Source organism: Habropoda laboriosa, unplaced genomic scaffold (genome assembly GCF_001263275.1).
Source record: "Habropoda laboriosa isolate 0110345459 unplaced genomic scaffold, ASM126327v1 scaffold65, whole genome shotgun sequence".
NCBI classification, from domain to species: domain Eukaryota; kingdom Metazoa; phylum Arthropoda; class Insecta; order Hymenoptera; family Apidae; genus Habropoda; species Habropoda laboriosa.
In genome coordinates, this window is record NW_017100254.1 from 1995221 (window position 1) to 2009820 (window position 14600).

At 40.8% G+C, this 14600-nt stretch overlaps 1 protein-coding gene across 1 annotated transcript in view; it reads right to left on the reverse strand.

Moving 5' to 3' along the window:
• Nucleotides 1-913: 913 nt before the first annotated feature.
• Nucleotides 914-14600, reverse strand: part of LOC108572371 (protein kinase C-binding protein NELL1-like) — a 75657-nt gene continuing 61970 nt past the window's right edge. Inside the window, exons 4-13 of the mRNA XM_017934603.1 lie at nt 13755-14037; nt 12228-12383; nt 11884-12106; nt 10905-11096; nt 10085-10204; nt 9103-9363; nt 8542-8919; nt 8193-8452; nt 7792-8034; nt 914-1959 (exon numbers count right to left, since the gene is read on the reverse strand). Coding sequence (XP_017790092.1) covers nt 1135-1959; nt 7792-8034; nt 8193-8452; nt 8542-8919; nt 9103-9363; nt 10085-10204; nt 10905-11096; nt 11884-12106; nt 12228-12383; nt 13755-14037 — 2941 coding nt within the window. The 3' untranslated portion in view covers nt 914-1134. The remainder of the gene's footprint in view (nt 1960-7791; nt 8035-8192; nt 8453-8541; nt 8920-9102; nt 9364-10084; nt 10205-10904; nt 11097-11883; nt 12107-12227; nt 12384-13754; nt 14038-14600) is intronic.

The following is a 14600-nucleotide window of genomic DNA, read 5'->3' on the forward strand; positions in this document are numbered from 1 at the left end:
CTTCTTCTTCTTCCTCCTCTTTGTCCTTCTCGTTGGGATAGATTCAATTCCTTACGATAAATTACTAGTTCCTATCATACATTATTATTTTTTTCTCTCTCTCGTCTCGCCGTGAGAACCGGGGATTCGAATTACACGACTTAGAGGCTCCCCCCCTCCCCCCCCAACCGTGTGGCGAAACGACGAACGACGAGAAGACTCGTTATTTTATTTATTTATTCTGTTTCTCTCCTTTTTTTTTTACGTTTCCTCCGTTTATAACTGTTATAAGGCCCAAATATTGTGCGCTACCTGTTCAACATGGAGATATACACGACAAAAAAAGGAATCGCGAAAGCGTGTACGTGACTGTGTATGTATGAATCGGTGCTGCTCGTTCAGAGAACGCCCCCCAGAGGACACCACGCGCGTGTGGGGACGCGTCACGGGCTCAGTTTCTCGATTCTCTCTCACCAGCGTGTTATATGCTTGACCCAGCGCCGTATAATTCGAGGAATAGAAAACGCTCTGTGAATGTTGATCGACGAAGATGAACACGTCGAGATCGCAGCTTGTCACAGATTATATTACTTCACACGCCGTGGTGTTGGCAGGCTCGTGTTTTTGGCACACCTAACTCTCCTCGCGACCGGTTATTGTGATCGTTATACACACGCCGAGCTTAACGAACCTACACTTATAGATTCAGAGCTTCGTGAGTCGAATAGTCCCTCGCGCGGCCGTTGGTTAGTTAAACAGCCATATACAACGAGAGACATGTCCCTAGATCGATGATCCAACGACACGCAGGAGCTGGACGAGGAGGTCGGTCTCGTCGAGGAAAACGACGAATGTCTTCCGCTCGAAACTGTTACTCTTCCACCCGAATGCTGGCGTAATCGTTGTCTAGACGGTATTTCTCTATGATGCTCGTTTACTTCACCTTGTGTTGCTCGCGTTCCTCTTGCCCCGGTTCACTGCACTCGCTTCCCCCGACGACACCGTTGAATCTGATGATCATAGGTGACCATTGGAGAACGGCTTCTCCGCTCGCTCCTACGTAGGGCTACGGCTCAGTTCCCATTGCTACACCCCCTGGAATGCGTTGCCAGTGTTCATTTCTGTCTCTTCTAGCTGTCCACGGAAGCGTCAGCCTCAGGTGGCGCCACTATCGCGTGCCACGGATTCTCCAGCGTCATTGCTGCGCCTATGCCGACCACCGGTGGACGCCGGCTGTCGATAAGCGTTCGCTGAAACCACTGTCTCACTGGCGACGCTACTAGTTGAGACGCTGTCGGTTTCTTGGTTCGCGCCAGATGACACCAGCATCGCCAATGGCGTCGAAGATGAAGAAGAGGAAAGGGAGGAGATGGAGGAATAGGACACGTTGCTACGATGACTCGCGAGACCGTTACTGTTGGACACCTTGACGCGTTGACGTCGCGACGCGGACGATTGTGGCTGTTTGGTCTCGTGCTTAACCGGAGCCTTGGTCGTCGTCGTCGACGACGACGTCGACGCAGGTGTAACGCGTTCAGGCGTCGACGACGGCGTCGTCGCTGCTCCAATGGATAGCTGATGATACCTGGCTGTCGGGACAGGTTGCTGTGTTTGCGTTCTAACACGGCGGTCGTCCCTCTGTTGCTGGGATGATTTTGACAAGCCGTTCTGCAGTGTCCAGTGATCCTTTCTGCCTGTGGACCCACTGCTGCTGCTACTGGCGACGTTGCTAACGGACGAGGAAGAAGACGAAGCTGACAAGAGGTAGGCACTGGTGATTGGTGTTGCACCAGTGGAACTGGAAGCGGTAACCGCTGATAGAGCTGCTTCCGATGCACTGTCAGCCATCGGTGACCCCGCAGGGCTCGGTAGACCGCGTACGACAGGCTCAGGAACAACGACTGGAGGACGTTGCTGCTGCTCGTTGCTGCCCAGATCGCCAGCGCAGCCGTAATCGTAGCTGCAGCATAGCTGCCCGTCCTACGGAGAGGTTCGTTGGATACTGGGTTAGCCGACGGCGAAACGAACAAGACCAAGCGACGTTTTATGTTGTCGTGTTCGCCTGACTTTCGCCCTCTCCGTATTTTTTTTTATCTCACATTTTAACGCGAAATTTCAACGCGGCTACTTGCCCCTTTTGCGCGCGAAAAGTCTTGGTACGCGCGTGCGTGCTCCATCTGACAGGTGCGCGGTGCGGTAGAGACGATGACCAAAAGCGGGAGATTCAAATCGGGCGACTATGATCGGGGTCTAGTGACGACAGTGTAATTACAATTTTTTCTTCTTTTCTTTGCTTTGAACGGTGAGGTGTCTTTTGCAGAATTTTGACAGTGAAGTGTCTCACAAATTTGTGAAACTGTAAATAATAATTCTAAATATACTAAATAAAGAAAAAATTACTCTTTTGAAATCAATTATTTTAATACTTTATAAAACCTTGAATCTTTAAGTAGTTTTAATATTTTAATTAGAATCTCTAGATTTATTATCATTACTAACCTACAAAAAACACATTGTCAGATATTTCACTATAAAGGGTATTTCTCAATTTGTGTCGACAGCAAAAAGGTGCGTTCTTGTGAACGTGCATAGCTACGTAAAGAACGTCGAAAAGTTGTAAGCTAGATCGTAATCGTTGATAAATTTTTCATGAAAAAGCATGTGAGAAAAAAAATTCACGCGATGAAGAGGATCGTTACGGAGGCCATAGTCACCCCGGTCGACTCACAACGTTGATCCAAGACTTTTCGCGTCGCTAATGGGACACATAGGTTATCCTCCACATAGTATGCAATTCATTGTTTCGTTGAAACGGCACACGACGTCCCGTGTTGTGGAGAAAATCTGCGTTTCCCATTTGCTGTTGTCCAACACCCAGTTCGATGCCTTTTCTTCTTGTTTTGTTTTTTGTTTTTTACGATCACAAATTACAAGAACTCGACTCATGACAATCATGCTCTGACATTCGGGGGACAAAACAATGAATTTCCATAGTATGTATTTGACACCTTGATGACAACGTGTCTAGGTTACTACTTCCAGCTACGATTCTAGCAAAATAATTAAATTTTATAGTTTTCACAAGCTTAGTACATTTTAAGAAGAATTAGTTTTATAGGTAATGAAAAGTTATAGGTTAGGAAAACCTGTAGTATGTTTATCTCGAATTCTAACCTCAACACTTGATTGACAATCAATACTTTTTTATTGCTTTTATTTTTTTAGGTAGAGGAATAATTTTAAGTTTCTTTTCTTCTTATTTTTTGCCAGAATCGTTGCTGGACAACACTCGATAGACAGAGAGAAAGAGACTCTTGGTGCTTCTATCGAATCTCGAATGCAGATCAGAGGAGGGTGCAAAAGAGGCTCAAGTGTAACGAAACCATAATAATAACAATAATAATAACCATAATAATAAAAAAATAAGAGATCAAAAATTAATCAAAATGCAATCTGTGTGTGTGTGTACGTGTGCGTGTGTCTGTCACCACGTGCGTCGTGCGCCCCGACCGATACCAAATATTTGAGATATTCGAATTTTATGTTCTTTCTTTACTTTTTATTCATTTTGTTTATTTAATGATAGTGCATCCTCGAATGTGCGTTTTCGAATAAAGTGACATGTTAATTGAGTTCATGTTTAGTCATAAAAGAGCGTGGGGTGAGTCTGTACATGCGAATCTTTTGTAAACGTGCATTCGGCCATTGTAGTAGAGTGAAGAATCGTCTCTTGATCGACTGATAGACGAAAAAGTTAGTATTCGTATAAACAGAAATGTTAATTAAAATGTATTTTTTACAGAAGTTATAATTTCAGTACTTCAATTATATATAGCAATTGATAACTTTTAATGCTTCAGTTTTTCCTATTTAAATATTTTAACATTAAACTTTAAATCTGATAGTAATGGTAAAATGGATTATTTATTTTAAAAATCATGTGATATAATAAAATTTCTGTGTTTAAGTATTTCTATGAATATTATCATGAACTATGAATTAGTAAAAAGAAATAGTCATTTTCAAGTCGATCAAGAGTAATTATAATTTTAATTCAACGTATGAAACATGCGACGTGCTCGCGATTCACCCTTGGATTTAACATTTTCTTGACGCAGTGTTGCCACCAGTCTCTATGCCACTAGCTGTTAAAGAAATCATAAACATATTTTCTAAAATATCATGTAAATGATATCACATATTCAAGTGTTTCTTCAACCGTATGAAACATTCGTACTAACTATTTCAATACTTCCATCGATATTCTACCAAAAAAATTTCTATAACAATATCACCAAATAAATAACAAAAGTTTCGAATAATCCTTTCCCAGTTATCATCATCGAACACTTAAAAAAATTCGAAATAATTGAACGCGTGGCATAAACGACCAGTGTGGCCAACCAGATGCAAGAAAACATTAAGATATCAAGCCTGGTGACCCAGCGTGCGGCGATCAACGAACGTAAGAGACCTCTACGAACGAACGAACGAACCAGGGACACGCAGATTACTCTATAGTATATGTATATAGTCGACTCTAAACGAACGTTACACACAGAAAAATAAAAAGGTGGTAAATAGTTTGAAACGAAGAAAGAAGCGTAGTGGTTAAAAGAAGAATTACCAAGTGCTAGTATCAGAAAAAAAGCAGGCAGAAGGAAACGAAAGCAATTCGAGCTCGTGGACAGTTTAAAAACGATTCAACATTGTCACAAGTTAATAGAAATAGAGAAAAGACATTAAAGTGACAAAAGAAACAACAACAAAACAGAAAAGTATAAGAAGAGGCAGGTAGAGAAGATTATAGGTGAGGTAGAAGTGACGTGATTACCGATGCACACAACACGCGCTATTGCTCACCAATTGGGCGCAGTACGGCACCTGCAAGGATACCCATCGTTAGGCTAGTCAGGTTAGTCGTTTCACGGGCAATGTGTATGTGTTTGTTAAATGTAAATATGGCGGGATTTTTACACAGTATTCGTATCACTCTTTCTGAGTTAGTTAATGATTTTGCTCAACACATCAGCCCATTTATCCTAGTCGATCCATTGTAATTCCTTCGAATAACTTATCAATTATTTCGATCGTTGGAAAGACGCCATATTCGATTCAACAGTGACATCTCTGGTCACTTTCAGTAATTTTTCCGTTACACGTTTGCATGATTGATATTATCGATCGATTGTATAGATTAAAACGTTACTTTTTAAATTCTTTTTAGTAAATTGGATTTTAATGGATCGACGAGGTTAAGGTCATGCTACACGCTCGATCGCTGTTGAGGTTGGATTCGCTCGCGATTAATCATCAGGCGAATATGTACTGAACACGATCCATGCAGGGCCGACCCGAAGCAGTAAAATTATTTTTTTTAAATTTTGAGCATTGAGAAAAATTAATTTTTTTTTTCTTTTCATGTGAAAGTTGATCAGAGTTTCGCGGTATTTTTCGTCATTTTCTGCGGCAGTGTTCAATTTACCCGTATTTTTTTATTTTATTTTTTTCAAATTCAATGCATTGATTTCTTAAATCTCAGAGCTTTTCAAATATTCGAAAAAAACTAGATGAAAGAATTATCAAGACTTTTATTTTCATTTTAGAAATTATTATTCATTCTTCATCGATTAATTTTTAAATTTATCAAAACTTGCTGAGGCTTCCTTAAAAAAAAAAGTAGAATTGTCAAACTACGAATATGTTTATAAGATTCAAGATACCAACATTAGAGCCCAATGAAAACTTATCCCCAAAAGCTACACCGTTTTCGTCCAAGCCATTTAGCACCTGGTCCATATAGTGAGCGAGGGTCAAATAAAAACAAAAAAAAAAAGAACAATTGTACGTTTGATAAATGAATTATCACTACAAAAATAATAATAACAACAACAGCGATAATAATAATAATAATATAACGACTCTCGTTTCTACGTTACGCATAGTATATGGTTACTCTGATCACTGGATACATAGTAATAATAACAATAATAATAATGAACACTGCCGCGTGCAAGGCAGTCAACGAAAAAAATTACACAATAATTTCTAGACTAGCTTAGGGACGCCCCTGAACGTGTCTCGTACGCTGGTACTACCAGAATAGACAGATCGAATTGAAGTACAATTTACAAGTGGCGAATACAGCTTCTGATTGGTCGCATAACAACAAGACTAGCACGACGCAATGGCAGCTCACACTGAGAGAACTTTTCCCCCTAAATGATTAATTTCACTTCAAAAAATATTGTCGAGCCTTTGAAGACAGGTATTTTTAATCCTTCGTACAGACTAGGTTAGGTTAGCTTTGTGTTAAATATAGGTTAGACAGAATTAGCTCCAGGCATAATTTCACTACTCTAAATCCAGCATAAGTCCAGACTAATTCCAAGATAGGCCTAAATTCGACTAACTGTTGAAACTAAGCTATGCTCGAGCTAAGTTATACTTGGAACCTAGTTAAACTTTGGTTAGGTCTATACTAAGCTGGATCTGAGCTAAGTCTGTACTATATTAATGTTAAAAGTGAGGTTATGTTGTTGGTCTGCACTTCAAAGACTCGAACAAAGATGCAAACGTTAAGTTTTCTCTCAGCGTATTGAAAATCAGAATATTGTCTCAGCGCAAATAGCCTTGCAAAAAGTTGATTCGCGTTATACACACCGCAAAAAAATAAATGGCATACTGGAAAGAAATGGCAGTCAGTATGTAGGTACCTTGGTATTGTACGAGGGTTACCAACTGACGTGATAAACAAATGACAGAGAGAGAAAGTGAGTGAGAGATACAAAAATAGATAGAAAGAAAGAGCGAGAGAAAACACAAGTATTTCATATTTATATATGCGCTAGTGTTTGTGACTTTCGTCGTACACGTGGCGGACGACTTGTTGCAACGATTAAAAAATAATAAGCGTACGTCTAGGACCTGATAGCAAACTTCAGAAAGATAAAAACGTGTCAAGCTTACAGCATCGCTTTTTCTTTGGAATTTTCTAAACATAACTATGTTTCTTACGCATCTTAAGTAATAAATTAATGAAATATTACCTTTTGGTTGGCTTAAAAATTCTTAATAAATATATTTACAATTATTCAAATTGATTTCTAGAATTATTAGTCACATCGACTGGCTGTCCATGCAAAACACAAGCGACGTTAATTCAGCGCTTGAATACTCTTGCAACTGAAGCACATAGAAATAGTAAATGGAAAAATATAAATAAAGAGGTTATGTTAATCCGCCACGTGTATTATGCACATCGATGAATATTGAACGGTCGCCTGCCGCATAGCAACTGGTCGCACCTCGACGTAACATAGTGAACGCAACTGATTAGACACATGACAGATCCACGGCTAAACGAAGGCGATACTTATTTGCTGTTTCTTTTCATTTACTGACCTTGAGCTCTTGATCTCGCGCGAAAAGAGAGAGCGACTAGAAGAAACGTCTGGCCAAGATGGCTGACATGCAAAAATAGTTAGTGACGCTATCTCTGAACTGCCATCTGCACTTTCACTAAATAAACCTCATAGAATCGACGGAATAACTCAAAAATATTATTCCACAACCAACTATATAACTCTGTTCGTTGATGTACAAAATAAAGAGAAATGAAAATGAAATAATACTAAAATTGATATAAATGAATTGTACAATTTCGATTTTATGCTTGACCATCAAGACCATAGTTTCTCCGTGATAATTCGCGCCTCCCTTCCCCCACGAACCCCCCTATCCTATCCGTATCCTGCGGGACCGACGATTCTTCGGTCCCCCGACGTGACCGAGGCCGGACGTCCTCCTTACCTTGCACTCGCACGTGGTGCACTTGTCATGGGGGTCCTGCCAGGAGCTGCCACTATCATGGATGATCCCAGAATAGCTACAAGGCCGCGGTCTGGTCAGCACCGAGAGGGAGGCGCCATTCCCTGGCAGTTCTCTCGCGCAAGGATCGTCCTCGCAACGGGGACAACAATCCCCGTCCTCCGTCACTGGATTCGAGCAGGTCACCGGTGGACATTCCATCTGCCAGCAGTCTATTTCGCCATACTGTACAAATTTCGAAGAGGATTTTGTGAAAAATGTCCGTAAACTGTGTTTATCAACATTCTGGCTGATCAAATAATTTTTAACACGAACCGAAATAGCAAGAGTTGTTTAGAAAAGTTAGGTTAAGTTACGCTATTTTCTGAGGTTAGTTCAATTACCAGGCATTCGCAAGTCTGACACTGGTATATCCACCGTTCGCCACTTCTGAAGACTAGGTGATGAAGTTCCTGATGCCTACAGGAGGCAGCAGGATCGCACTGAGGACAGCATTTGTCCCTGTGACTTCCAGGAGCGCTGCAGTCGCAGATGGGATCTCTGCAAGTAACTACACCATCTTTGCATGTGCATCTTCTGCAGGGATTCCCGGCTGGCGCCAAGGTATCTCCATTTCTCACTTCTCGACTCTCAAACCAACAACCTATACGCAAGATATTTTTCCAATTGTCATCGTTAGAGCTTCTCACCTATGAAACATCCCTAGACAATTCCATGGAAATGTACACTTACTCAGTCGACACTCCACCATGGTGTGATTATCCTCATGAGGGGGACAAACGCATTCGTAACCACCATCAGTGTTGACACACTTGGCGCTAGGATGACAGGTATGCCTCCTTTCGATCGTTTGGTCGTTGCACTCGTCGATATCGAGACACTGTGTGCCCTGAGTGCTGTCGTGGAGGGCGCTCCTGTAGCCTGGCTTACAACGACAGTAGTACCAACCAGGCATGTTGAAACAGGTCGACGACTGGTGACATCGGTGAAGATCGCTCGCACACTCGTCCAAATCGAGCTCGCAGCTGTTACCAATGTAACCACGTCTGCAGGAACACCTTCCTGGTGCCACGCACTCGCCGCCATTTTGACAGGTCTGATTACAGACAGCTGAAGGGGACGAGGAAGATACACTTAGAGTAACGACAGGTATTCAAACATTGGAGGGTGAAACAATATAAGAGAAAATGTTTCTGGAATTACATTTAATTCAACATTTGTCTTTTTATAAATGTTTTGACATTCAAGTGATGGGGTGGTAAGGTAAAAAATAGGGCTATGGGTCGAACATACGTTTGCAGGTGTAACCGTCGCCAGTGTAGCCATCCTTGCAAATACAATAGTAGCTTCCCGCAGTGTTCACGCAGGTGGCGTGCTCGTCGCACGCATGATGCCCGGTTGCACACTCGTCTAACTCGGCACAGTTGAATTTGTCCACTCTATGGTAACCCGGAAGACACTCGCACGTGTAGGAGCCGACCACGTTCACGCACTTGGTGTTCGCGTTGCAATGGTGGCCCTCGGAGCCACCTTGCTGCTTACACTCGTCGACGTCTGTGGTGCCAATGAATTCATCCAGTCATTTCCAATCAATTTTTCCCAATATTATAACCTCAAACAAAGTATGTTCCCAAACTATTCGTGAAATTGAAGAATTGGATTTCATTTGAGGTTATATCGAGGATCAAAAGTACAGTCTACATAACCAAAAAGGATTTTCATAATCTCAAAAAATGCTTGATAATCGAAGATTGAATCTACCACATAAAAAAAGTTTCATAACCTTCAAGGTTACTCGAAGATAAAAAAAAATTCATTTTCAAATTCAGTTTAAAAAAATTGTAACAATAATTCAAGGTGAATGTAAATAAAACCACCTGTACATTAAATTACGGAATTGCGGAAACTTGAGTGATCACCAACATAATATTTTTTTTAAGATTCATTTAACATTCCATGACTACAAATTGTAAAACACACAAACAACAGTTCGATATCGATCAGAATGTCGTGAGAGAACATTACCGCAATTCAGTAACCGCAATCGTCAACGATCCAACTCCTCGACACGAGCATCGACATAATCAAACGAGCATAAACGTTTGTCACGTTTCTCTACGTGTGCCAACAACATTGATCCTCTGCATATTTCACACCAGAGGAGGAATCGATTGCCGGGAGACGTCTCGATCGACCCAGTAACATGGCGGATTCGATCGAACGACGACTGGTTAGACAGAGACAGACAGAGGAAAGTTAGAGAAGCATTAGGTACCGTGACAGTTATGACCGTCCCCTTGGAAACCGATATCGCAGTGGCAGGCGTACGTTGTCTGCAGGTTCAGGCAGGACGCGTTAGAGTGACACTTGTGGCCCTTCGCGCAGTAGTCCACCCCTGGTTAAATTGTGTTAGCCAGACGGATGCAGAGACAGTTAGAACATTCGATTAGTAATTTTTAGTCAGTTTTAATTTTTAATGGCATTTTGGATGTCAGACAGTTGGTAGTCGCTTTCCTTTTGCTTTAGATTTGCTGGCATGCCATTTGACGTGCTTTTTGGACTCAAAATGGTGAACAAATGGGGGAATCTAGTCTAGGGATTTTTTTTTTAATGAAACAATGATAGTATTATGGAACGGCATGCTTAATATTTGACAAATTTTAGTGATAAATGCAGGTTCAGTTGTAGCTGTGAGTACTACAACTCTTGACAAAATTTAGACTTCTGTATTTGAAGTATATTTAAAGGAAAGGAAAATGATTGAATTCTTCTAATGTTAATTGTGTTATAATTCCAATTTACACCGTCGATACTTTAGCCAAGAATAGTACAACGTATAGGTTAATCGAGAACCACACAAATCAAAGCGAGATACCGTGAATGTTTTTCGTTAAAATATTGAAATAGTAAACATGAACGAATGTGATCGAATTTTTCATATCAAGCGATATTATTGTCCGATAAGCAGGAACTATGGTTGTTCAACGTCGACTTGATGATCGTGAATTGTCATAAGCATCGAAGAACGTTGATCATTGTGACTAGTAGCATGAAATATTCAGCGATATGAAATATGCTCGTCTGTATAAACGTACCTGGACAGAATTTGCAGCATTCCTCGGCGACGCTGATTTGCTCGCTCGGTGGACAAGGCAGTGGCGGACATCTTGTCTCGGTGTCGAACCTCTGGCACGTGAAGCTGCCGTCGAAACAGTCGCATTCGACGCACTGTTTCGGCGAGACTTTTTCACCGTGATCGTAAATCACTCCGCGCAAATAACATTGCTCTGGAGATTCAATTGATTGATCACCACGATGTTACACCGGGTGGCGCACATAATACCGGACCCAAACGCAAAACACAGTTTTTTTTTTTCAGTTTTATTCGGTAATAATGTACTGTACAGTTGGTGGAATAAATATGGTAAATACGTAAAATCGGTCTATCTCTAATCGGTATAGCTCTCAAAGTATACCTCAGTATACCAAAGTATTTCTAGTATACCTCTCAAAGTATAGCTTGACCAAGCAAAAGTGGAGCAGGAGCTCCTAGGAAGGAGGAGTAAGGGTTAGAAAGTCGGAGATGGAGGTCCTCGCTGCTAATCAGCCAATCACTTATTCTTTCATGAACAGCCTCGTGACATTACCGACGGTTGGTCAAAAACTTGTTTACAGTCGTCCCCTCCAACGTTATATCGCTTCTACCGACTATACACTTCAGAACTCATATGCGCATGTGTAACAGTGTCAACAAGTCTCCAGCGGGAAATACGAAATATAACTTTAAAACTGTATTTTGCGTTTGGGACTGATTTTATGTGTATCACCTGGTATATTACTACGAAAAAGAAATTGCAATTTGCAAGAAGAAAAACAAATACTATTTCAGCAAAAATTGTCTATCTAGATTCTAGGCTAATTTAAGGATCACTTACAATGTTAGTCACAGAGAGAATATTGGAAATACTTTGAAAGCTGAGTCAGAATGATTTTAGAAATTTTAATGGATAATTGTATAGACATAGAATTTTAATTATAATTTTAATTGAGATATTGGAGATTTGGAATACTTACTTAAGCAGATAGGACAGCATTGTCCTGGAGGAATGACAGGATTCTTGCAGGTGACAGGAGCACAGGGTGTTGGCCTGCATTCTATCTCCCCGTGGACGCAAGAACACTGTTGACAGCCCTTCTCCCAGGTCGCGCCGTCCTCGTGGACGGTGCCGTTCGCCCTGCATGACTTTTGGCACTCGCACTCCTCCACTTTGCTTATCTTGCCCTCTGCAGTGGCTAGCTAAAAGGAAGGACGTCAATGAGCGAATACTGGATTTATATAGGGACTCTGTTTTCTTTGCAAAATTATTAAAACAGAATCTCTAGGGAATTTTTATAAGACAATTGTTTTTTGTACTCACCCTACGTGTCAGATCTTTGACGTAATGCTTCAGCTGTTCCACCGTATTTTGTAATATGGAATATTCACCGCAAGTGGGACAGGACGAGTCGAGCTGGGGACACTGGGAAAGGTAGCCATGGGGCCCTGGTATCAGCTTCACATCCTGCAAAGCACCCTGTGGCGCGACAATCGTACGAACTTATCTCAGCCGATTGAAATTTTCCATTCGGTGTGACAAAATAAAGCAATATTTACTTATAGCTCATAAAATTAAAAACTTACTGTAACAAATTTGCCTTTTTTTATAATTAAACGTTCGATGGTTCATAATGGATAACAATGGACAACACCCGATCTCAATGGATTACAGTGGATAACACTAGATGGCACTGGATTACCGTGGATAACGAGTGTTGATCTAGTGATACAGACAAGATATGGAGTAGACCACTCATCCAATGTATTTTTTTGTCACATGAAATCAAGAACACTTGTCATTTGTTATTTTAAATAATGATGAAGACAAAATTTCGAATCTTAGGATGAATAAAAATGGATTTAATCACACACATTTACGTTTCGAGATCCAAGGGTGTATTGACAACACAGTAACAATGTACACACACAATTTTGTCTTGGGCGCTATCTTTCATGATTTACTTCCTGACCAATATAAATCGTTTTACGTGATGCAGTTCTTAAAATGACCGTTCTTAAGCGTAGAATGCGCTTCAAAACCAGTAGTTTCGAACGACGTCGGTATTTCAGATCGTGTGACAAAAAGTCCCATAAGATGATTGGTCTACCCTACATCTCGTCTGTGCATAGACGACGTACAGGATAGACCGAACATTTTATGGGACTTTGGGGCCGAGAAAACCCTTACCATTTTCATGTCGCTACCAACGTTACCGATTCAGTATAAAACAAGATTGCAACATTAGTAGTGGTTGCGAATGGAATTAAACGTAACTATGAAATTACAAATAAGAAAGTAACGTTTATTAGTAAATGATTCGTTACATGCGCGTGTTCTACTGCTGTCAGAAGATCGTGAACAATTCTACCCACGCAATCCGATACATGTATGTATCTTTATATACAAATTTAATAAAAGAGGATTTTTTACATCTGTCGACTTTACCACCTTTGATAGTTGGATTGTGTGTAATTCCTAAACTCATCACTTTATATCGTAGAGGGCATAACAAAAACTCTGAATTTTTACACGATCGGTATTTCAGAACGTTGGACACAAAAACACATTAGGGGCAAGGTCTATTCTGTACCTCGTCTGTGATGCTAGGTCTATCCTGTACGTCGTCTGTGATGATATTGGATGACTGACAGTGGAAGACACTAGATGACACTGAATGACTGACAGTCGATAAGAGAGGATGACAGAGGATGAGAAAGAATGAAACTAGATAACTGACAGTGGAAGACACTAGATGACACTGGATGACTGACAGTGGAAGACACTAGATGACGGTGCGATAAAAGAAATTGGGTAATGAGGATGATGAAGAGGAGAGGTCGTATGTACCTTGAAGAGAAAGTGCCTGACGTTTCTCTGTCCAACCCAAAGCTGTAGCTGTGGCAGAGTGAAATTGGTGTCAGGTGGTCCAGGCCTAAGCAGCCGCCTGTACAAGGGATGACAGTCGACGAGCAGCTCGACCTGCGAGCCGCTTACGCTCAGGGCGACCCTGTGCCAGGCGCCATCGGCCAATCGGAAAGGAAACGCCTCTACGTGGACGCTACCATCCCGACGCGATACGTAGTGAAGTCGAAGCTCGTCTTTACGACCGCTGCTCTGCAGCTCCAAATATCTGAAAATTCATTTAGAAAAAAAAAAAAAAATAAAATACAAAACTTTTACTTGAGTCTCTAGCAACTTGAATTAACATGAAACGTAAATGAACGGTAATGAAGTATAGAGACAATTGACATATTAAATCGTCACATTTAGGAGATTTGAAGGGAAATTTAGACTGAAGATAATATTATTCGGTCATTTAAATAAACGTGTGCTTGGTGACGATCTAATGGACCAAATGATTCAATAACAGTTAGAGACTGCGGTACAGTACACACCAGTAGTGTCCATGAATCGATTAAAAGCCGTATCAGCCTCTTAATTGAAACGTGTACACATAATTAAATACATTACATGATTGAATCAGCAGGGTGTTGGTCGCGTGTGTGTATCGCGATTTCCGTTTACCGCTTATCATCGATCATGATCTCTCTAATGTGGAACACAACGGGATTAGCCGATTGTCGCTGATAATAAATATAATTGTTATACAATTCTCTAGAAATATTCAATACAATAAATTAGAAAAAAGTAAATGAATAATAAAAATAAAATCAAAATTAAAATAGAATTTTA